This window comes from Canis aureus, chromosome 36 (genome assembly GCF_053574225.1).
Source record: "Canis aureus isolate CA01 chromosome 36, VMU_Caureus_v.1.0, whole genome shotgun sequence".
NCBI lineage: Eukaryota > Metazoa > Chordata > Mammalia > Carnivora > Canidae > Canis > Canis aureus.
This window is the reverse complement of record NC_135646.1, coordinates 29,090,791-29,114,757: the sequence shown is the minus strand read 5'-3', so window position 1 is coordinate 29,114,757 and position 23,967 is coordinate 29,090,791. Positions and strand designations below refer to the sequence as shown.

At 41.7% G+C, this 23,967-nt stretch overlaps 1 protein-coding gene across 5 annotated transcripts in view; it reads left to right on the top strand.

The window, feature by feature from the left end:
- MYO1B (myosin IB) overlaps positions 1-23,967 on the top strand; it is a 175,682-nt gene that overhangs the window by 103,321 nt on the left and 48,394 nt on the right. For all 5 annotated transcript variants that reach the window (XM_077885398.1, XM_077885400.1, XM_077885399.1 and 2 more), the window contains 5 exons: positions 3,766-3,829; positions 16,584-16,682; positions 17,790-17,893; positions 19,534-19,681; positions 19,954-20,072. In XM_077885398.1, the coding sequence (XP_077741524.1) occupies positions 3,766-3,829; positions 16,584-16,682; positions 17,790-17,893; positions 19,534-19,681; positions 19,954-20,072 (534 nt within the window). The remainder of the gene's footprint in view (positions 1-3,765; positions 3,830-16,583; positions 16,683-17,789; positions 17,894-19,533; positions 19,682-19,953; positions 20,073-23,967) is intronic.

Genomic DNA, 23,967 nt, shown 5'->3' with positions numbered 1-23,967 from the left:
GATTTAGTTTAATAAGTAACTTCAGAGAAATCCTGTTATAACATGGGTATTAGGCTGTGAGATTAATACTTGATTATAGACTAAATCATTTCATGTCCAGTTTTTTTTTTCATGTCCAGTTTTTAGTAACTTCCCTGCTTTGTAGTCTGAGCCTTGAGCAGTAATATACTCAAATCCACATTATATTTTGATAGGACTCTGCTATATTTAAAGTCATTATACACACACACACACGTAACAGTGAGTTATGCATTAAACATTTGTACTCTGGGGAAATTGCATTTCCTTTGACTGTGTTTGATGAACTTCTTGATCTCTTCACTGAGAAACGTGGTAGAGTGTGCAGTGGGGTCGTTATGAATGCTCAGTGCAGCTGACTTACTAGACCAGTGTTCCCATGGAGGTGCCCCATAGTATTCCCACCCCCCAAGTACCTCTGGTATGATGTATTGAACTTCTATTAAGAAAGTGACCTCCGCTGTTTTTGAAAAGACACATTTTAAGTCTTTGGAAGTCACTGTTGTCCACCAGGGGGAAGGAGGAGGAGTAATAGTTGAGCATCTGCTATAATGGGGAGAACCAAGCTAGGCACTGTAGGGGAGGATGCATAGGGTCAGGAAAACCCTATTACCAAACCTTTCATTCAGTAAGAATTAAAAAACAAAACAAAACAAAGCAAACAAACAAACAAACAAAAAAACCACACACACAGCCAAACCCTGTACAATGTATTCATTTGTTTGAAACCTCTGTTTTTTTTTTTTTTTGTTTTGTTTTGTTTTGTTTTTGTTTTTGTTTTTTTTAAATAGTTAAGCATAGGTCTCCCTGCATCTCCTCTTGCAGCTGATAGACATTTTCCTACTGGCATCCAGAGTGATCTTTACAAATTTAAGTCTGATCACTGCTCTGCTGAAAGCCCTCCGTGACTCCTCCTTGCACCTGGAGTGCAGTACAGGCTCCTCTGGGAGCCTTCCATGCCTGCATGCATGAGCTGGGGCCTGCTGCACCCCGCCCTTGCTTGCCCAGCCTTGGCCTTTGTGACGGGCAGGAGTGCTGAGCACCTTCTTGCCTTAGATCTTTGCAGTTGCTGGTCCTTCTGCATGATGTGCTCTGGGTCCAGATCTCTGGATGGACTTTGCCTTATATCATTTAGGTCTCAATTCAGATGTCACTTCATGATGCCTTTTCTAGACTCTGACTTCATTGTGCTTTTATTTTTCGGGCATTCATTAGTCTCTGGAATTATTGTGTGCACTTTCTCTGTTTCTCTCTGGTCATGGACCTTAGAGGGTGGGAGCCATGGGAGCCAGTAGCTCAGCCTTCTTGTCCACCATGTTTGGCCCTAGTACCACAACAGTGCCTGATGTCATAGTAGATACTCAGAAAACATTGATGAATGAATAGTTTTTTTTTTTTTTTTAAGATTTTATGTTTTTATTTGAGGAGAAACAGAGACACTGAGAGAGAGAGCATGAGCAGGGAGGAAGGGGAGAAGCAGCCTCCCCGCTGAGCAGGGAACCCAACGTGGGGCTTGATCCCAGGACCCCCGGATCATGACCTGAGCCTAAGGCAGATGCTTAACCAGCTGAGCCATCCAGGTGTCCCGAATGAATACCTATAGACTAGTCGGAAAAAATGGACGTGTCTAAAAGTAATTATAACACAGCATATAAAACAGTAAGTTCCTCATGATTAAGTTCCCAAGACAGTTTTATGGAAGTTCCGAATAGAGAAGCTGGTGGAGTCTGGGGGCAGGGCACTGTTCTGAGTGGGGGCCCCAAGATTGAAATGTACCCCCACTGAGTAGAAAGCGGGAAGAGCCAGCAGTGCCCCGTAGGGAAGTCGAGGAGAGAGACCGAGTGGACCTGCTTTCATCCGAGGTTGTGGCTGGATGAGAGGGTCTGTGAGAGGAGCCATGGGAAGGTGGGGAAAGAGGGGTCGGGCCCCCAGCTGGAGGGCTTGGAGTATCAGGTCCAGGGGGGTGGACTTTCTTTCCTTGGCAGTGGGCAGGCCTTGGTTTTCTCTGAGTAGACTGACTCATCACAAGCTCATGGGACCAATGCCTTTCCAAGATGGTCTGTGTTCTCAGTGCAGTTAGCTTATTCCTGGTCAGCTGCCTTTTCCACTCCACACGGGGTTTAGTGTAGTCTTCAAACCCCCATCTGTTCCTCTCAATTGATGATACTTTGCTTACTTCATGGAAATCCCTGTCGTCTTCATCCTCGTCCTCGTCCTCCTCCTCCTCCAGGTCCTCAGCTGTGGTGCCTCGCCATCCCCAGATCTGTATAGACACCCTCCCATCACACTGGGCAGTTCTCAACTCCCGCCTTTCACTCGTCCCTCCACCTGGTGCTCTTGATCTGGCCACTTGCTGTGTCCAGGAACCATCTTCCACCAAAATCATCTCCTTTCCTATGGTCAGCCTCTGACTGTCCTGCGGAGCATCTCTTTCTTGCCTCCTTTGCAGCTGCTCTGCTCTTGCTGTCACCTCACCAGCCTCATGGACGCCTGTTCTTATGGTTGCTCCTTCCTGCTCTCTCGCCTCCTCGCTGCCTGACTTAGCCCTGACACTTCTCAGTTAAGCTAGGGCAGACCCCAGCCTTTGTTGCCTGTTTTCGTGCATAGCGCCCCGACCTCCTGTAGGATCTATCTCCATAAACAGTAGTGTCCTGTCTGCCTGTCTCAATTCTCAGGCTGTAAGTTCCCTGAGGGCAGGAACTGCCCTAGTTTCCTTTGTGCCTACAGTTAGTATCTAGGAAATGCTTGATAGACATTTGCTTAATGAATAAGAGAAAACTTAAAAGGGACAGATGGCCCTTGACAAGGAAGAAAGCAAAGGCGAGGGAGCATGTGTAAGCTAATACAAAGTCACAGATCGCATTGTTGACTGAGTGTGTGTGATCATGTTTCTGAGCCCCTAGCATTATTTTGAAAATAGAAGGATTTAAGGTAGTCATTCTTGGGGTGAATTATTTAGAAGCCATCTATGTGACTATTACTAAAATAGAACATGAAACAAAAGCAAAGACCACTTACTAGACCAACACACCCTTTTCCAAACAAAAACCAGCTGTCAGGGTTATTCTGTTAGGCTTGTTACTCTTTAACTAGACACTTATAGACCAGTTCTTCAAAAATCACAGTATGAAACTCCATGTGTGTCTCTGTGTGTTTAAGATACCATCTATAAAATGTAATAGGAACCTGGGAGATATACATACATATATATATATATATATGTATAATCTAGATCAAAAGCCAAAGAGAGTAATAAAGATCAGTCTTTGATTGGTCATGCATTTGGTTTGAGTAGATATAAAAACAACTTTATGTGTCCCATTTCATCCACTGTCCAATATACTTGGAGTTTCTAGCCATGGCTTAAAACACGTTTTGCTTATAAAAATGAAATAATTTATATTCCCAACTAGTGCGTATACAAGGAACAGTTACTTTTTCCCAGTTTTTATTCTTAAATACACACACACTTCAGACCTTTGAAACCCATCTGAAATGAAAAAGTCACATGCTGGGTAAGAAGATCTATTCTTAAATTAGCAACATGATATGTTAACTTTGAGCTAATGTGGTATTTAGTATGAATTATTTATGGAGGCGTATTGTTTTGCCTCATGGGTACATGAATTGTGTATTAATTACATTTAAGCAAATATGTAAAGGGCTCAGCATGCTGTTCTCTAAGAAGACACGTTGATAGAATATTTTGAGGTAAACTTGAAAACTCACCAAGTCTTTCTTTGGCAGGGCAAATACATGGATATCGAATTTGATTTTAAAGGCGATCCGCTGGGAGGAGTGATAAGTAACTGTGAGTATTTTCCTCGGATCCTTTTACAGAAGTTCAGAATAGCAAGACATATATTAGAATATTATAGATACACGAGTCTTTAAGAGATAGACATAAGACTACAATTTCTTTTCCTTAGTGTGTTGCAGACTATGTGTTAGACTCTGATTTCAGATTATTTTATAATTCCTAAATCTTTTTTTTTTTTTTTTCGAGAGAGAGAGAGAGAGACAGAGAGAGAACATGTGTGTGCATAGGGGGAAGGGGAGAAAGAGAGAATCCCAAGCAGTCTCCACACTTAGCACAGAGCCCAATGTGGGATCGATCTTGTGACCCTGAGGTCGTGACCTGAACCGAAATCAAGAGTCGGATGCGTAACCAACTGAGCAACCCAGGCATCCCTCCTAAATCTTTTTTAGAGAACTTATAAGTCTTTACTTTGAAAATCTTTAAAATTTTGCTAAACTAATAAGAATTATTCCAACTGTATTTTGTATTCTCTAGGACTTTAAGTCAGTTCATCAATAAAGGATCCTCCAGGGGTTATTTTCACTAACAAAATTATTTTATGATTCAAAATAAAATGTGAAATAAATAAAATATATGAATAATTGATTTTAGTTTAATAAGATTTTTAGTAACTTTTTGGGTAACATTTAATAAAGTGAGTGGACTTTTTTTTAAATTTTATTTATTTATTTATTTATTTATTTATTTATTTATTTATTTATTTATTGGACTTGTACTTCACATTTTATTGTGGGAAATTTTGCTTGTCTTTGTGTATTTACATAATTGAAATGTGATAAACCTGGTAGGTAGAAATACAGATTTCTTAGCCTCCTTTAATAATGATCAGTGATTATGGAAGTGAATGAAATCTTGTCAAAGGTGAAAAAATGAACAATGTCAGGTGAGTCTGCTTAAAGCCCCAGGTCCAGGGCTTTCTAAAGTGGGCATGATGGTCAGTATTTGTAAATATAGCCCTTCAAAAATACTTTGGGCCCGCAGCACGCACAGCCCGAGCTGACGTTTCTGCTCATGTTGATACTGTAGTTGATTTGTTTGGAAGATCGAAGATGACAACCTAGGGTTTGTGTACTTCCTCCTGGAGTCACAGCCTGGTTATCCTCTTGGATCCTCCTGTGATTTTGAGGCCACACCACTGAACCTCCCATCGCCACTGGCCTCCTCACCACCCAGTGGTGCTACTGGGATTGAAAAAAATCTAAGTTTCCACTAGAAAAATAGTAATAAGTTGACTCAAGAATCAAAGCAACACTCATTAGACTTGTAACAGTGGCATTCCTTCTTCAAATGAAATTTTATGCTGAACCCCAAATAGGAAATAGAGAAAACAAGATCTGACCTGGTTGATGAGGAATATTTAGAACCCCTCGAGCCCCGGGGGCCCCTGAGATCTTTGCTGATGGGCTCCAGAGCCAGAGGGCCACCATTTGGAAATCAGCATTCTAAGTGATTTGAGGAAAGTATACAGCTGATTTTTTTTTAAGTTTTTAAGACACAATTCATAAGGAAACGTAGGGCTAGAGTTTCCTCATCTTTGAAACAATGGAATTGAACTGGATGAATTTTATGATTCTCCCCGTTTCTGCTATTCTGTAGTTTTTAAATAGTTTAATTTTCCACTTTAGTTTCCATTTTTGTGTGCCATGCATGGGGATTGACCGTATTTCTAAAAAAATCTAATTGTTAGAGAAACATTTGAAGAGAGTTTTACTATGAAATGAAATTGGCTGGGATAGTGGTACTTACGTTATGTGTCAAATATGGAAGCAAAAGAAACTCTGCAAACCACGTGAGATATAACCAGAAGCACTGATGACTACGGTGCCAAGCTCCTTGCATGATGTGTGGCAGCTAATGATAGCTGTGAGGGAGAAGATCGGCCTCAGTTTGAAGACCACTGTTTTAAGGAAGGATTAACTTTTATTCTGAAAGATATTCATAAGTTATTAGCACTTTTTATAAGACGGATTAACTCTCATTATGAATACACTATTTTTAAAATGGGGGTAATACATCTAAACATTGTGGGATGATTGAATAAAATTTCTTTTAAGGACTCTAGGAAAATATTTAAGGATTACTTTATTGTAAGCATTAGAAAATAACCTAGGTTTTACATTTTGAGGTTGAAGTTCCAAACAGAAATGTCTTCCTGCCCCCTAACTAATTCTTGCAGTATCCATGGAGAATAAATATTAGACACTCAGTTCTTTTCCAGTTAAGATTAATATATCATCATGAATGGATTTCATGTGGTGTTCGTTACCATTTGTTCCCACAATGAAATTATATGGAAATTTGTGGTAGTGGGAACACCCTGTATTTTAGAGTACCCTTTGCTCTGGAAAGGAAAGGAATATGTTCGCGGTAAGAGCAGGAAATTTCACCGTGTAGATACTGGACTGACTCATAGGTGGTCAGTGGGAGCTGCTGCCTGCTGGCTTCAGGGGTGTAAAGCAATGGGCAAACCCATTTTGGTTCTCTCCAGGCTGCCACAAGTTAGCTTCTGGGAGTCCAGAAAAGAAAAAAAGGATTTGCTGTTTTGTGGAAACTACTCTGCCTCGATTTCCAGCAGCCATGTAGTAACCGTGTAGGGCATTGTCGCTTGTACTGATTGCCTGGAAGAAATCACACAATGACTCAAGCCAGCTGGGTTCCCAGGGCGTGGAAGAGAGAGCCCAGTGACTTACTCTCTTTCTGCAAGAGATGTACTCAAAAACCAGTCTTGAACTCACCTGAAAACCAGGTGCCTCTGAGGTTAGTATCACTAGGTAGGGGTATTGCAGGAAAAGAAGTGCACGCGTGGCTCAGTAGAGGAGATACTACGGGAGGCACATCTGGCACACCTTGGCTTCTGTGAGATGATATTTTTGCTGTTTTGTTAAGGCCTATAAGCCTCACAGGAAGTGCTTGTTTGTATTTGAGGATTGTAGGCCTAGTGTTATGAACTAGAAGCTTTTGGAAACCTGTTGCGGGTACTTTTCTTATAGCTGTGGCACTTGGTAGTTTTCACTGTGGAGGAAATATGGTGCAAACCTCTAGGAACTTATCTCCTAAAAGAATGGCACAGAGACAGATATGCTGTGCATATGTACCTGTCCTGATAGCATAAGCAAGAAGGTATATGGCTTTCCTGTTCACAGTAGTGTATCGAGAGCTAGTGTAATACCTGACACACAGTAGGTGCTCAGTAAATGCTGAGATGAGGATGGAATTGGTTATATATAGGCAGGCCCTACCTTTCTCTGCTTCATTATTTGGGGCATGCCTATGAGGCTACTTAGGCAACTCTTCTCATGTGTTTTCTAATGTGTAAACAATAAGACAGCTAGTTACTTATTTTTCTGTGCCTCCATTTTTTTCACCTTTGAAATGAGATAATCATGGTACTGATCTTACAGGTTACGAAAAGGTATAAATATTTGTTTGACATCTATGTGCTTGTAACAGTGCCTGGCACCCAGTAAACACTGAATTAAATGTTTGCTTTTTTCCATTATTATGTACTTACGTGCTTACGGTCTCTATCTGGTAGCCAAATATATGTCCATAAAGGATGGACGTTTAGTTTGTAGGTTCATTGCTGAATGATAGCAACAAAAATAGTGTCTGACACCTGAAACATATTTCTTTTTTTTAAATTTTTTTGAAACATATTTCTTGAATCAATTAATAACTATACAAGTACACAATGAATAAAAAGTGACACAGCTCTGACATGGAAAAATTTGTTGAGAAATAGAATTCCTGCTTTATGGGATAATTTTATCCGAATATTTAAAACAACTTTTTATTGAGGTGTAATTGATATACAACATTATGTGAGTTTCAGCCGTACAACATCGCGATTTCATATTTGTATATATTGCCAAATGATCAGCACAGTAAGTCTAGTTAACATCTGTTAACCATACATAGTTATAGAAGCGCTTTTTTTTTCTTGTAATGAGAACTTTTAAGGTCTACTCCTTAGCAACTTTCAAATATGTGCAGCACAGTATTATTAACTATAGTTGATGCAGTACATCCACATGACTTTGTTATTTTATATATATATATTTATATATATATATTTATATATCTGAACATTCTATGCTAATCATTTTTAAATGCTTTTTCTAAATTCCAGAAAGGCAACAAAATTATTGATGTTCAAACTTCATCTGTCTCTGCCTTCCCTTTTTAGCTTGAAAGAAATAATATCTTGTGAATTATGAAGGAGAGCAAATGTTGAAATTAATTAGTGTGTGGTCCACTTATTGTTAATAAACCACCCGAACTTAGTAGAGTAAAACAGTGGCCCTCTTATATGCTGTTGGACACTGTGAGTCAAGAATTCAGATGGGGCACTGTAGGGTTGGCTTGTCTCCGTGGTGTATGGGGCTTCAGTAGGGAAGACGTATGGTTGGGGGTGACTTGCATGAATAGAAGCTGGAGTCTTCTGGAAGCTTAATCATATGTCACTTATCAGGCTCCTGGATTAGGGTGATTGAGGTGTGTGTTGAGACTATTGACTAAAGCCACCTACATGTGGCCTCGTGTGGTTAGGGTTTCTCCCAGATGGCTAGGTTCTGAGAGAGAGTGTTCTAAGAGGAAGCCTCCTAACAGAGAACCAAGAGGAAGCCTCCAGGAGCTTGGGAGATCAGACGGTGTCACTTCTGCTGTATTCTATTAAGTCAAAGTTGGCACACGCTTGCCCAGAGTCAGGGGTGGGGCATGTAGATTCCATCTCTCAATGGGAAGAATGTCAAATAATTTGTGATCATTTTGTTGTAAGCAGCCTCAATCTGATAGACTGTTTTCAGAAATGGTCACAAGAGGGGCTGCTGGGTGGCTCAGTCGATTAAGCATATGCTTTTGGGTCAGTTCATGATCTTGGAGTCCCAGGATCAAGCCCCACATCGCACTCCCTGCTCAGTGGGGAGTCTGTCTCTCCTTCTGTCCCTCACCCTGCTCGTACTCTCTCTCTCTCCCACTCTGTTTCTCAAATAAATAAATAAAATTTTTTAAAAAAGAAAGGATCACAATAATTCTCACCTTGTATCTATACTGTTGGGTAGTTCTCTCTCTCAATGACTCAGAGTTTGGCCATGAGATTTATTTTGTTTGTTGTTGTTGTTATTTTTTTATTTTTATTTTTTTAAATAAATTTATTTTTTACGGTGTTCAATTTGCCAACATATAGAATAACACCCAGTGCTCATCCCATCAAGTGCCCCCCTCAGTGCCCGTCACCCATTCACCCCCACCCCCCGCCCACCTCCCCTTCCATCACCCCTAGTTCGTTTCCCAGAGTTAGGAGCCTTTCATGTTCTGTCTCCCTTTCTGATATTTCCCACTCATTTTTTTCTCCTTTCCCCTTTATTGCCTTTCGCTACTTTTTATATTCCCCAAATGAATGCATGAGATTTATTTTGGTTAAAAGAACAATTAGTAAACATGGCACAACCAGAGACGTGAAAATTGGTTACATATTGGAGCTTGTCCTCACGCTCTTCTTGGGAATGCTCTCATTACCACCATGTGGATGAACCTGGGCTGGTCTGCTGGATGGTGAGAGACCATATGGAACGAACCACCGGACATAAGAGTGAGGGCACCTTTAGATCAGCCAGCTGCAGCAGACTGCCAAGCCGATGGGCAAGCCCAAGAGAGATCAGCTGAGCTGGCTCAGACCAGAACTACAAGGCTGATGCTCAGACTCAGGAACTAATAAATGATGTTCTAAGCTGTTAAGTTTTGGGACAATTTGTTACACAGGAAAAACTAACTGATTCAGAGGTCTAATGATCTACCTTCCCCCACCCAGTTTGGAATCATGAGAAATAGGCACAGGAATCAAGCTGGAGAGGAAGCAGCTTCATTGCTGTTAGATGCCAAGGTTGAAGAAAGTGGCTTTTGGTTTCTCGCCCAAGCAGGTGTGCAGGTAGTCCTCTGGCCCCTTGGCAGTGAGGCAGGCATTGACAGCTGTAAGCAGCCTCTCGCCTCTCCTTGTGTGCATTGGTTGCCCCCGGTCGTCTTAGTGCTGGCGAGTCGAGCTGAATGTGAATGCAGCGTGGGGAACTAGAGGCCTGAGCTGCAGATGCATGCTCCTTGCCCTCTGTAACCTCCCCTCAGAGTTGTGCTTCCTCTTACCCCTGTGAAGAGTGACTAAGGGGCTGAGAGAGGCTGCGGTTAGTCTAAGGAGATCTTCCCACAAGGAATATGCAGAGCAGGAGGAAACAACCACCCCACTCACAGGGAAGATGGGGGATGGAGCAAATCTCTGACTTCCTATTCTATATTTCTTTTGAATTTATGGTACAGTTGGCTCACACTTACGTGCTGTCTCATGGCATGTTCATATATATATGGCACATCCATGCCATCTGTAGGATATGGAATATAGTTTCACTCGTTTAAATGGTTTGAGATTTATAGCTTTGTTTTTCCTTTTATATCGTATCTTTGATAGTATGGATGACAAGTTGCTGATTAGGAGCAGAGCTGGGATCCCTGGATGGCTCAGCGGTTTAGCTCCTGCCTTCGGCCCAGGGTGTGATCTTGGAGTTCCCAGATCAAGTCCCACATCAGGCTCCCTGCACAGAGCCTGCTTCTCCCTCTGCCTGTGTCTCTGCCTCTCTCTCTCTCTGTGTGTCTCTCATGAATAAATAAATAAAATCTTTAAAAAAAAAAAAAGGGAGCAGAACTGCCTATTAGAATACTTCCTAAAGGAAACTCTGCACTGCTTTGTTTTCTGAAAATACATATATATTGAAGTTGAATTGGAGACTACCGTACATGAGTCAGTTCTCAACAGCTAGTGAATAGTCATCAGTAAATTCATCAATCAGAAATTCATCTGTTTTTAACCTGTCGTCTTTAAGATCAAAATTCACCAAAAACCAAGACAATACATTATCTAGTTTATAATGCAAGGCTGGGCTTTTTTTGCACTTCAGTATTCAGAGCACTTCAATATTCAGAAGATAGAAATAATCCACCCCACTGGTTGTTAAGTATCCATAGCAATAAAACAAATTTCAAGTAGTAATTCTGTTACTCTGTAATGGATGGCTTCGCATAAAAGTCGATGCTTTCCTTCGTCTCGATTTTACTCTTGGTGGCTTTTGTATTACAAAAACATGTCTACCATGAAAAAAGACTATATGTTTATGAGGAAACAAGATTATATGCAAATACAGAAGAAGTCAGATGTTAAACATATCTAAATTAATTAGGATAGCATATCTAATGATATGATCCTATGGGCTGTATTCCATTAATTTTATTTCAGGGTTGAGTATGGAGTTTTAGATTCAGATATGTACATACATGAGTGAATTTTTATTATTAGGTAAACATTAAATTTGTGTTAGGAATCTGTTGTGAAAATACATAGGTGGTATAAGTATATAAAGAGATCCAAATAAAATAAATAAATTAATTAATTAATTAAATCCGTAGTCCATTAGGTAGATAATAAGCTAAGTTTTCCTGGTGTTTTAAAGCCCCAGCTAATGTAATGTTTCATGTGCAGACACCTGACACCTTTTCAGAGCTTCTCATGGAACTGGTCCAGCTGTCTTTAGTGTTGATTTTATAACTTCAGGATACTGATTTTTGAGTAAAACTTGAAGGTGATTTCTTAAAATTTCTAATGCCACCGTGGAGGTGGTGGTAAGGAACAATTTTAATGTCATGGCACACCCGGTGGTGGTTCACATGTCTCAAGGCCTGCGGCCTGCAGGTGGTGGAGCTCCTTGTGATGCCCCCGCTTACGTGCGCTCTGGTTCACCGTAATACACACATGCAGGGAATAATTTGTAAGAAGACCTTCGCCCCATTAGTGAAACTTCCTGATTATCAGCTTTGAGGGTTTTATTGTATGTTTCCAGAAAAAGTGGAGGGTTGACTTTAGAATGTATGCCCTAATCCATGAGCAGACTTAAGCTCATAGTCCATTTTCCACAGAGACTACCTTTGGGTATGCTCACTAACTCACTGGTTACCTAGATTGCACACCCATCCACGTGATGCAGTGAGCACTGGGTATTGTAGGAGACTGATCAATCACTGACCACTATCTCTGAAACTAATATTATGTTATATGTCAATTAATTGAATTTAAATATAAAAAAATTTTAAAGATAAAATGTTTTTGTATATTAAAAAAAAAAAGATTGTAGGCCCATCATTATTGCTAAAAGCAGCGATACAAGGGCGTAAATTGATTAGAAAAGCCTAAAATGCCCATAAATACTTTCTTCATAATATCTATCTTTGAGCAACTGGAGAGGAACACAGGATCTCTGGGGGTCGGTCAGTGTTGTGCATCCTGGGGCTTCCATCATCACTGGTCTTCTTGGCAAAAGTGAGACCAAGCTGATTATTCCTTAAGCCTTGGACTTGGACTGTTCTATTTTTCAGGAAGGGAGACTCTACATAAAATAAATCTGATCATACTATCTCATCTTTCATCTGTTATGTTCTAAAGTAATGTGATTTTTCCCCCCAACTACTTCTTATCTTACTATTCCTTTGCCAATTGAAAGACTTCCTTCTCCAGTGGATGCAAACATGCACGTTTTACTTCTTTTATGTCTTGTACTTGGGGGAGGTTGGCCTCTGCTGTGCACGGGCACATGTACGTGCCGTTGACTAGCTGGTGATGAGTCAAAAGTAGGAAAGCCCCTGAGTGACATCCTGGTTCTGCTAATAGTCAGGTGGCAGTGGCATGGTGGGGGCAGGTGGGGAAGTTTGGATTCCAGGGTTTCTCTGCCCCTGTCTGCTGGTTTTCTCCTTTAGAATGGTTTAATAGGTTTAGCTCTTCCCCTAAAACTTAAGTTTGTATCAAATTTAATGTGAACTTAAATGTATATTTTGAGGGGGAAATGCACTGCAGGGAAACTGCATTGGGATACATGGAGACTTACACTCTCTCCCCGACTGAACATTTGGCATGTCCCGCACTCTTCTTTACTAAATCTTCTAGACTCAGTGGTGGCACAATCACGTCAAGCCAAGAGGAGGCTAAGCCAGTGTTTGCTTTGACTAATTCAGGGCACCATTCAGTAAATTAAAATGATCTGTGGCAAGTCTTTATAGTAAATTTATGTTCTGTATTTCGAATAGCCATTCAATAGGGCTTCCTACTCTTAGATTGCATTGGTGCGTGCCCATTAAAAATAAATAGAATAGGGAATGGTGGGGATCTCTGGGTGGCTCAGCGGTTTAGCACCTGCCTTTGACCCAGAGCGCGATCCTGGAGTCCCTGGAACGAGTCCCCCGTCGGGCTCCTGGCATGGAGCCTGCTTCTTCCTCCTCCGGTGTGTCTCTGCCTCTCTCTCTCTCTCTCTCTCTGTGTATCATAAATAAATCTTTAAAAAAATAAAAAAATATATTAAAAATATTTTTTTAAAAAAGGAATAGGGAATGGTTTCAAGCGTTAGTAAATTATTTGGGGGCAAGCCTTTTCCCTGATTACTTTTCTACCTGGAAGCTTATGACCTACAAGAAAAGTCATAAAGAAATAGGAGGCTCTGGAGCAATAGACGAAGCATGTTAGGCGCTAAAACCTTCAACTGCTCTGTAATAAAAGACTTCTCATTTTGTGATTGAGTTGCTTAGGTGAAGCTATATATTTTACGTAAAGTACAGCCTTTCCTAATGTTTATGGATTTTGCATTCCTTTTGCTGGAAAGTTACAGGCAGTGTAAGACGGTGTCTTAGTCACCTGAAGCTTTGAATTCTGGCTCTGTCCCTTAGTAACAGTGCGATGTGAGCGTCATTTTCTCATCTATAAAATAGGGATTATAAAACCAACCTCCAGGGAGGTGTTTGGGGTTGAATATGATAACGCATGAAAAGCACCAAATTCATAGCAGGAGGTCAGGGACAGTTCGCTTCCTGCTTCGCCTTTGCACCTTTCCTTTTACACACGCGTCGTATTATGCTTCGTATTTGAATGTGATAGCAATCACTGATCCTATCAGCATATTGACCAACATTCCTTTCCACACTGTGCACATGTGAATGTTGCCCTTTTTTTTTTTTATAAAGATTTTATATATTTATTTATTCATGAGAGAGAGCAAGGCAGAGACACAGGCAGAGGGAAAAGCAGGCTCCATGCAGGGAGCCCGATGTGGGACTCGATCCCAGGACCGAGGTGGACCTGAGGTCATGACCTGAGCCAAAGGCAGACGCTCAACACTGAGCCCCCCAGGTGCCCCGTGAATATTATTTTTTATTTTGATGTGTGTCGTCTGCTGAATCTTCTAGCCATTACTGTTTTATCCCATTTCCTATGAGCATTTGTTCCAAGAGTGCCAAACATGAGACTGGTCCGTATGTGGCTCTGACCTGCTTTGAGAGTATTCTTCATGTCCTGAAGGGCCACATGTGGCATGTTGGAAGGTGATGGGGCAAGTGCCATCAGACACCTGTTTGTCATCACGATGAAGGGACCCATGTGAAATGAGGGGCCGCAGGCGCCAGGGCTCCAAGGTGTGTGGCAGGATTCCTAGTGCGGTGGGAAGAGCCTGGGAGTTTGGGGGTGTCCCCCAAACACATGGTCATGCTGCCTTCCCCACCCCACCTCCTGCTCTCTCTCGGGGGCCCAGCACCCCAGCTTGGAGAGAACTGCTGTTGGTTGGGTGGTGGGAGTAATCGGAGAGTGTGGGACATTCCTAGGCCTCGGGGAAGAAGGTTTTCATATTTGCGGTCGGTGCTGGGTGCGCTTCCAGATAGTTCCTGGGGCGTAGTGGGTGAGCAGTAAGTGAGCTGATTGGAGGAATTGTATGTGAACACATGAAGGGAACTGTAGCATTTGTTTATATTTTTCACGTAGTTGAGTTACTTTCTTCTAGGCTTGAGGGGTTTTGTCTACGGATTAGTTTCTCAGTGAAGAATCTGCCCATGCTCTGTGGATTTTTTCTTCTCAGACTATGTCTGTCTTCTCAGAACCCCATAGGAGCTTGGTCACATGCTAAGAAGTATCGTCATAGTCCATTTTTATCTTACCTGCTTTCTGTCCTCTGCTTTGTATGTCAGTGTTTACTTACAGACTGAATGAAACATTCAGTCCTTAGAGAGGATGAATAGTACACAGTCCCTTCTTTTCTAAATTTTGTCTCCCTCGGGTTTTCAATTTCTCTTCTGTTTCTTTTTTGTTAAATATGAATTCTTCATTATTCTCCACGTATGATTTGAGGGAACGGGCAGGTTTCCAAATCAAATGAGAGCAGGAGATGAAAACTAAAACTCTGGAGCATCCTGTTCCTGTAATTTTTGAACTTATATATATATTTGTTCTCATTTTTAATTTGATGTGCCCTTGCAATCCATCCCTTCACTCTTACAAATGACCTCAGGTTTTGGGAGCCCCCTGAGACTTCTCATTCACCGAATCTGCGCTCTTTAACTCTACCTCACCTCCTCTTTACATGCTAGTGTGGCTTCCAAAAATACCAATTGAGAAGTTCGGTGACCATTCCCAGAGAAATTGCACACCTCTCCCTCATTCCTTTGATACTGTTTAGATTTCAACCTGATTAGAAATCAAATGTGGGGATGCCCGGGAGGCTCAGCGGTTGAGCACCTGCCTTCGGCTCAGGGCGTGACCCCGGGGTCCTGGGATCGAGTCTTGCATCGGGCTCCCTGTGTGGAGCCTGCTTCTCCCTCTGCCTGTGTCTCTGCCTCTCTCTCTCTCTGTGTGTCTCTCATGAATAAATAAATAAAACCTTTAAAAAAAAAAAGAAATCAAATGTGTCTATTCTCTAGAATTAATAACGGGATCACTGATTTGGAATTTTATAACTAAATTTAGCTTTTGCCCACAGGATCCAGACCCTCTTTTATGTCACTAGTCCGTGATAAGCAGGACTTCAGGCAGGAATATTCTCTGCCATTGTATTTGCCATCTCTTGGATACTGCCATAATGACTCTTTTCTGGTGGTTTGGCTTTTTTCTCCCTCCCATCCTCCTTCTCTCTCTCCCTCTTCCTTCCTTTAGCTTTGGATGAAAGTTTGATAACTTGATAAGAATCAAAATATCAGATGAAAAAGCATGTAGAACCAAGGAAAATATACTGCCAAATAACAACACCAAATTCCATGAAATGAAATCACCTTTCATTCTCTTAAGACTTTGAAATATAAAGAAAATCTGCTTCCTTTATCCCAGGTAGCAGAGTGTGTGGATATGATGAGGTAGGGTTTGCATTTGGCTCAGACGGCCTGATTTCAAATCCTACTTAAACTCTTGGGCTCTTTTTTTCGTCTGTTGAATAATGCTTGATAGAATGGCCGCGAGGATTGAATGAGATAATGACTATAAAGCACTTAGCGCATAATAAGATCTCAGAAACATTAACTTTATAATTATTAAGCGGATTCATAACAAATGGCTGAGATTTGTAATGCTGTGTTTTGAAGAACTTAATGTCATCACATATTACATAGAACCCAAAGCACCTTCATATAAACCGTATCGTCTTTCATCAGCTCTTCGAATGTTATTGTTGAACTTATTTTGCATATTCACTATTGTTTGACGAGAACCTGGTTTGTTTAATCTGGTGATTTTAGTTAGAGCCAGGCTTCTTCCTGAAGGGGAGAACTGAAAATGTAGCTTCTATCATTATTTATTTCAGTAACACAAAACAGACAATGGAAAAGGGAGAGGGGTGGCAGAGAAGAACCAGGCTGGATTTGCAAGCAGAATTAACCATATGCGATGATTTGACTCTTCTCTCTTCTTTAGATCTTTTGGAGAAGTCTCGAGTTGTTAAGCAGCCAAGAGGTGAAAGGAACTTCCACGTGTTCTATCAGCTGCTCTCCGGTGCCTCTGAAGAGCTCCTAAGTAAGTCCCTGTTTCTTAAAACTCTTGCATGACTGTGGGTGAGGTGAAGAACATGGTATGTTTGCTTCTGTCATCGGCCCCAGCATCTGCTTGCTGCATGTCCCTGTACCTCACCAGATGCTGTGCACAGGTCTCAGATGGCTAACTCAGAGAGCCAGTTAAATAGTAGAGGGATCGGGGGGAGAGAACCATAAATCTAAACAATCAGATGGAAGAAAATAGTTGTTCCACTCAGGAAGAGGAAATCAGCAGGGAGCAGTAAGGAGAACAATTATTACAAAAAAAAAAAAAAAAAAAGAATTGCTCAGGGAAGATTAAACATAGTGGGAAAACATTTGTAATTGATACAAGAGTTAAAAATCTGACCTTCGGCTATTTTAAGGAATTAATCCAAGTCTGCCAGGAAAGTATCCAATAAGCTAATAGTGAAGTGATGAAAGTTTTGAACAAATAGTCCAAATTAGAACTATGGAAAGCAAATGACATTTGGGCAAGAATTATCCTAATAATCCTCAAGTGTCACGGAAACAGCACTGAAGTGTGCGCTATACACATTATCAGCAAAAGTCATTAAAAAGGACAGAGCTAGCAGAGGGGAGCAGGCCCCAGTCTGCGTAGGGCTTGTGGGTGTCCTTCCTTCCAAGTGAGGACCCCTTCGTGGGGACTAATTAGCCATCCAGAATAAGTCATACGATGATCAGAGCCCAGGTGCACCATTTTTGGGAAAACATCCCAATGAAGTAATTCGAAAGAATCCAAAGAACGTTTTGCATGAAGACCTTTATCACCGCCCTGCCGTCCAGAGGCATGGGAATCCATCGCAGACGTCCTTTGCTATAATGAAATGGTACCTTGAAGATGTTTTATCTTACAAAAATACGGAAGGGGCCTTACTACAAATAAATGTGAAAGGCAGTTGGAAATATGTACAACAGTAGTAAAGGTAGATTTTAGAAGAATGCTATTAGTATTTCGGTATCGATTCTTGTTCTGTTGCCTAAGTACCTAAGACGAAAGTCCTTTTATCTGGAGGTTTTAAGGAATGAGATGTTAAAGATGGTTAGATTTATTGAAGTAACTTACCAACTTGTATGCGTGATTCAATAGATAAGCTTACACTGGAGCGGGATTTCAGCAGATATAACTACCTGAGTTTGGACTCAGCCAAAGTTAATGGAGTGGACGACGCAGCCAATTTCAGAACTGTTAGGGTAAGCGAGATACAGTCCTTCCATTACTCTCTAAAATGTGTCGCTCATTTGGAATTGGTAACAATTCTGAGTTTTCTGAGGTATAACCCATGCTCCCTTAGGCTTTGGAATTACACAAGAACTTACTGTATTCTTATTAAAATCATACGATATTGTGAAGGCCTGCGCTTAACTAGAGTATGTGATTTTACTACTTATCAAAAGGAGCTTTCTTTATTAGATTACCCAGACTCTTCTAATGCTGCATATAAATCAAATATTTTCATGGCCATCGCTTAGTAGTTCATTTCCAACTGTGAAAACTGTCGTACGAAAGCACTGAATCGATAGTGTTTTTGAGACGGAAAGTCATGTTTTTATATATTTTTTCCAAAAATCATTTGTAAATCAGAATGATTGGCATTTCATGTTCATTAGAAGATAAATTATTTTCAATCAGGGCCTGCACCCTGGGGTGTGATCCTGGAGACCTGGGATCGAGTCCCGCGTCGGGCTCCCTGCATGGAGCCTGCTTCTCCCTCTGCCTGTGTCTCTCCCCCCCACCTCTCTGTGCCTCTATGAATAAATAAATAAAATCTTTAAAAAAAATTATTTTAAACCATATCCTAACTTCTGTGTTTATGTGGCACTTTGAAAATTACTCCCGGTAGGACATGATATAATAATCACTGTGCTTTACTTCCAAATGGGACAGCTGTGATGGTCAGGAAGTGGGAGCAGGTCAAATGAGCTGAAACGGGACCAGCATCAGTTCATCTTCAAGGCTGAGTGAAAATGACATGGGGTTCTTTTCCTGCTTTCTCTACTATTGTATATGTTTGAAATTTTCCGTACAAAAAGCTTACATTATTCTCATTGTTAGGTAGCAGAGTCACAACCAAATACAACAAAAAAGCTGGGCTATTCTCAAAAAAGGAAGTATTTCCTTGAGTATGTAATTTGTTAAAACTCTGTAAACATCCGCCTATGGAAGCCTTTTGCTTTTCGGACATGATTTAAGAGTTGGGTTCAAGTCCAGTTCTGTAGTGCTTTGCCTCACAAATCATTGGCACTCAATAAAATTTATGACTAGCGCAGTGTTCCTTGTTCCCTGTAATGCCTTGAGCCAGGCACTTCACCTTGTCCACCTTCACCAGTTTTTCTCAGGTAAAATAAGCGAGGCGGTTTTCATGTAGGAGGTTATAAAAAAGCCTTTTGTTTGGTTTTCTTTCTAGCATCAGAACCCAGTATAAAAAAGATAGATATGCACGCACATATTCACACACACACACACACACACACACACGCACACACTGAGTTACTGCAGAGGAAGTGGGTTAGAAGTCAAGGTTCAGCTCTTAGCCTCCTCTTCCACCCTCTTCCTCTTCCTTTGCACCCCTGCACCCTCTTGCCATAGCATGCAAAGTGCCCTGGGGGGGATCCTTGAATCACCCCTTGAGACCACAGAACAAGTTAGAGCCCCACACTGGTACTACACCTGGTCTGTTAATAGGTTTGCCTTTTGGGGAGCTTGTTCTCAGACACTTTGTCTTTACATTTTTTTTTCCCCAGAAACAAATGTGTTATGTGATTTAGTTAAAAAATAATAAAAGAATGGCAGAAAGAAAACAGCTGCTTTTCTCCCCCCCCCAACCCCCCAGAATGCCATGCAGATTGTGGGTTTTATGGATGATGAAGCCGAGTCTGTCTTGGAGGTGGTGGCAGCGGTGTTGAAACTGGGGAACATCGAGTTCAAGCCCGAATCTCGAGTGAATGGTTTAGATGAAAGCAAAATCAAAGATAAAAATGGTAAGTCAGTGGAGAGTCAGCCTTGTTTAGCAAACTTGCTTTGAACTTCTTCCCAATTTTTAATCTAGAAAGTAAAACTTTTGCTTTTCATTGTTTTGAAAACATGTCCAATGAAACTGAACAGAAACATAATTATAGCTGAGGTTTAAGTCTCTCGAGTTATACATTTTATGCTGTTTGATTTGAATGTGATTCCTAGAGAACACTGAGAGCCTTGGCAATGATTTTTAGCAGCACATGGGCAGTCACTCTTTGTGTCCATCCCCCAACAGAGTTAAAAGAAATCTGTGAGTTGACCGGCATTGATCAGTCTGTTCTAGAACGAGCCTTCAGTTTCCGAACCGTCGAGGCCAAGCAGGAGAAGGTTTCAACGACACTGAATGTGGCTCAGGTGGGTGGAACGTAATGTCCAGAAGCGAGTTTTTTTAAAAAAGTCTGTGATATTTTTATGTAAATAGAAACAAAAATTGTATTTTGTAGGCTGTTCTGTTAACTGTCATACTTCTGCAGGCATCATTCTGGGCAGCAAACTAAACAAATCACGACCCCTGCCCTCGTGAAGCTTGACATTTTGGCAGGGGGAGGAGTCAGACAATAGCCAGTAGAGCTAGTAAATAAATAAATTTATATAGCAAGCTAGCAGCAGACGAAAAGAAAAACCAGAGCAGCATAAGGGAGACCCATGGTGCTGGGGCAGGGAAGTCTGGGCTGAGTGAGTTGGGAAATGACACCAGTGGCCTGACCTGCTTTGTATTTCAGAGGGTCATTCTGGCTGCAGTGTGGGGAGCAGAGTGTAGGAGAAGAAGGGTACAAGCAAGGTGTCTCAGTTTGGGCTGCTATAACAGAATGCCATCATCGGGTGGCTTAAACAAATAAACCAAAACCCCATTTATTCCTCATAGTTCTGGAGGCTAGAAGGCTGAGATCAGGGAGCCAGCATGGTCGTGTTCTTGGTGAGGGCCACCTTCCTAGTTGATGGACGGCCACCTTCTTCACAAGAACGAGGGGTGGGGGGGGAGTAGTGCATGCTGGGGTCCTCATGTCCTCATCCCCTTATAAGGAACACTGATTCCATCCTGGAAACTCTACCCTCATGACCTCATCTAACATCTAAACCTAACTATCTCTTAAAGGCCCCACCTCCAAGGATCATCACATTGGGGATTTGGGCGTCAACATACAGAATTGGGGTGGGGTGGAGGGACAACACGTACATTCAGTTCATGGCTCTGGAGAGCTGCAAGGAACTGTGGACTAACCTAGAAATGAGGGTGGTTTAATCAGGGGATAGCAGTGCGGTGAGCAGCAGTATGTCTGGGTGTATTTTGAAGGTAGAGGTAACAAGAAGTGCTGCTGACCTGATACGTGGTATGAGAGAAAGAGAAGGTTCAAGGATGACTCCCAACAGTTTCCACCCAGGCAACTGGAAAGCTAGGATTGCCTTTCACCCATTTGGAGAACGTAGTGGGAGAAGATTGGCCTCCCTGCCTTCCTTATTCTATCTTGTCCATCTGAAGCCAATGAAGTCTTTCTGAGACACATGTCTGAGATGCTTATTTCTTCCCTCCATTGGTTCAAGTTAAATGGATGGATGGATGGATGCGAGGGTGGATGTTATACCAAGGCAGCTTCTGAAGCCCTTTGCGGTATAAACCCTTTGTTCTGCAGCTCAGACATTGTCCCGTTGGTCAGTGCTGATCTGGGCTGGAATTAAATGATTAATTTGGGACTGTTCCCACAGAGCCCTACTTGATTCTCTCCCCGCGGTCCAGCCATATTTTCCTCCTCTCTGTAAGTGGCCTCAAGCATCTGTAAGATAGTGGGTGGACTTATTCTTTCCCCTCCCTGCTCCAAACTAGACCCAAGGATGCCTGGTGTTGATTTCTCATTTTAGGCAAGCTGTTCTGACTATGGAAAATACTATAATGTGGTGTACATGCAAATTTTCTAGCTATAACCGCTGTGTGTCCTTCTTCCTACATTACTACTTCTGCTGTCCTGTCTGTCCAGGTCAACCTTACAAATGCAAAGTCAGATAGTGAGATACTGAGTCATTGAGCCTGCTCAGCATAGGCCCCCAGGTAGACCGCTCTCAGGGGCATAAGGGATGATGGGAGACAGGAAAGATGGTCTTGAAGGATTTAGATGTCTAAAGAATGGGCAAAAGTGCATTTCAAAAAGAAAGCAATGAGAAAAGCCAGGTTTGGAGTCCACATCCGGGGGAGGGTTGGTTGAGCTCAGCTGTAGCTCTAGACTTGTGACATGGGTTCAGAGCAACGCAGCTGGAAAGGTGAAGTATGGAGGCAGTTCTCAGACTTGAGCGTCCGTCAGTACCCCCTGGAGGGTTTGCAAACCCGGTTTGCAGGCTGTGCCCCTGGGGCGTTGGATTCAGTAGTGTGGGGAGACCGAGGGAAGAATCTGCATTGTCTGACAAGCTTGGTGGAGCTGCTGCTGCTGGTCCAGGAACCACATTTTGAGAACCGCTGTATTGAATGAAGGTCACATGGAGTTGAGACGTTCTCAATAGCTGGAGTGGGGATCGTGAAGTATATGCTGCTGCAAAGAGAAAATGCCTGCTGTTTCAGAAGGCCCTTTAGGAATATCCACATTTTTTGTATATAGATATTCCATATATACACATATGTGGATATTTCGTGGTGTTTTCATTGTGTATTTTACTCTTGCCTTTTAATCATCGTCTACGGAAACCAGGTCCAGGTGCCTCCTGCTTTATGAGCTTGAGACACCTTGCATCACTGGGTTAAAGTTTTCCACATTCCTTTTACCTTTGGCGTAAAAGAATTTGACTTGAGGTCCTTGATTTTTCAGCTCCTTATTCAAGGTTTATTATTTTTTTAACGTAGGGTTTAGGTTTCAACCGGTCTTCTTGCCTAAAAGTTTTGATTCCAGCGAGAAGTAATTTGTTTTATTAACATTTCCTCATAGCTTCAGTTCTTGGGCGCCATTATCACCGCATTCCTCATCTTCCCCAAGGCGCGTAGATCTTTCCTCAGATACACTGATGAAGAGTGAAATGATAGAAACTCAAGACCAGAGTTGTCATTCAGCTTCCACGGGCCTCAGGCTAATCTGACCCTACACAGTTGATCTCAATTTATTCCCTGCTAAGTTCTCTAAATAAGAGAACTTTTTTTTTTTTTTTACCATCCTTATATTTACCCCATGTCTTTGCTCTTACTTATCCTTTACTCATAGGCCCTAGCTAATTCTTCCTGCTTGTCTGAATGGTCTATCTAATTACACTTCATCCAGGAAGACTTCCTGGATTGTAGCAGGCCCCCTCTTCTCCCTTCTCTGAATTCCTTTTTTTTTTTTTTCCCTCTCCTTGGGCACTTGCTCTCTGACTGATTGATTCATACTGGTTTGATCTCCACCACTCCACCATAAGCTACTACAGGATGGGCCCAGGGGCCATACATCTGTGTATCGCCTTTACCTGGGCCACAGACCAGTACTGGTCACCTCTGAAGCACATTCCATTTGGGATTTTTCTCCGTGGGCTTCACGCAGCTGCAGAAATGCAGTCTTTTCATATTGGCCTTAGAATTGGAGATGGTTAATCTATGCACTCAGTGTCTTCCTTATTTCTACACACCTTGTTAGTGCTCCTTAAGTGAGAATAAACATTTTTCCCCTGTCTTGGATGGGGACATTCTTGGAGGATGTTACTGTGGAAATTAGGTGGCATGAATCAGACTCGAGAAGTCAGGGCTGGCAGATTGACAGCTCCTGGGGCCAGATACAGCTCAATATCTTATTTGATGAAAGGGTAGTTTTGTTGTTATTGTTTTGTTTCATTTTGTTTGCTTGCTTTTTAAATTTTGAATTTTAGTGCCTTTAATGTGGAATGCATCTTTGAACCCCTGCAGATCCTACTACTTCCCATTCATTTCTATCATGCCATCCCTGGAAGCATTTGAGCTTGAAACTTCTGGAATAAATATTTGTTTGAAGGAAGCAAAGAAGATTAATATGTTGGCTGTGAATACATTTTAAAAAATATAAAGCAGTGCCAGGATAAGTTGTCACTATTAGTTCAGTTGCATATGGAAATGGTGGCTTGTTGGAAGCAGATAGAACACCACTAAAAACACCAGATGCCATTATGATGACATTCTGTTTACAAATAGGTATTTTGAGATTATGTGGTGTTTTGAGGTAACTGGAAATTAAAAGAAGAAAGGGGAAAGGATTAAGGAAGAATTCTATAGGCTCATGAGTGGGAAAGGAAGAGGATATTTCAGAAGTCATATAATATCATTACA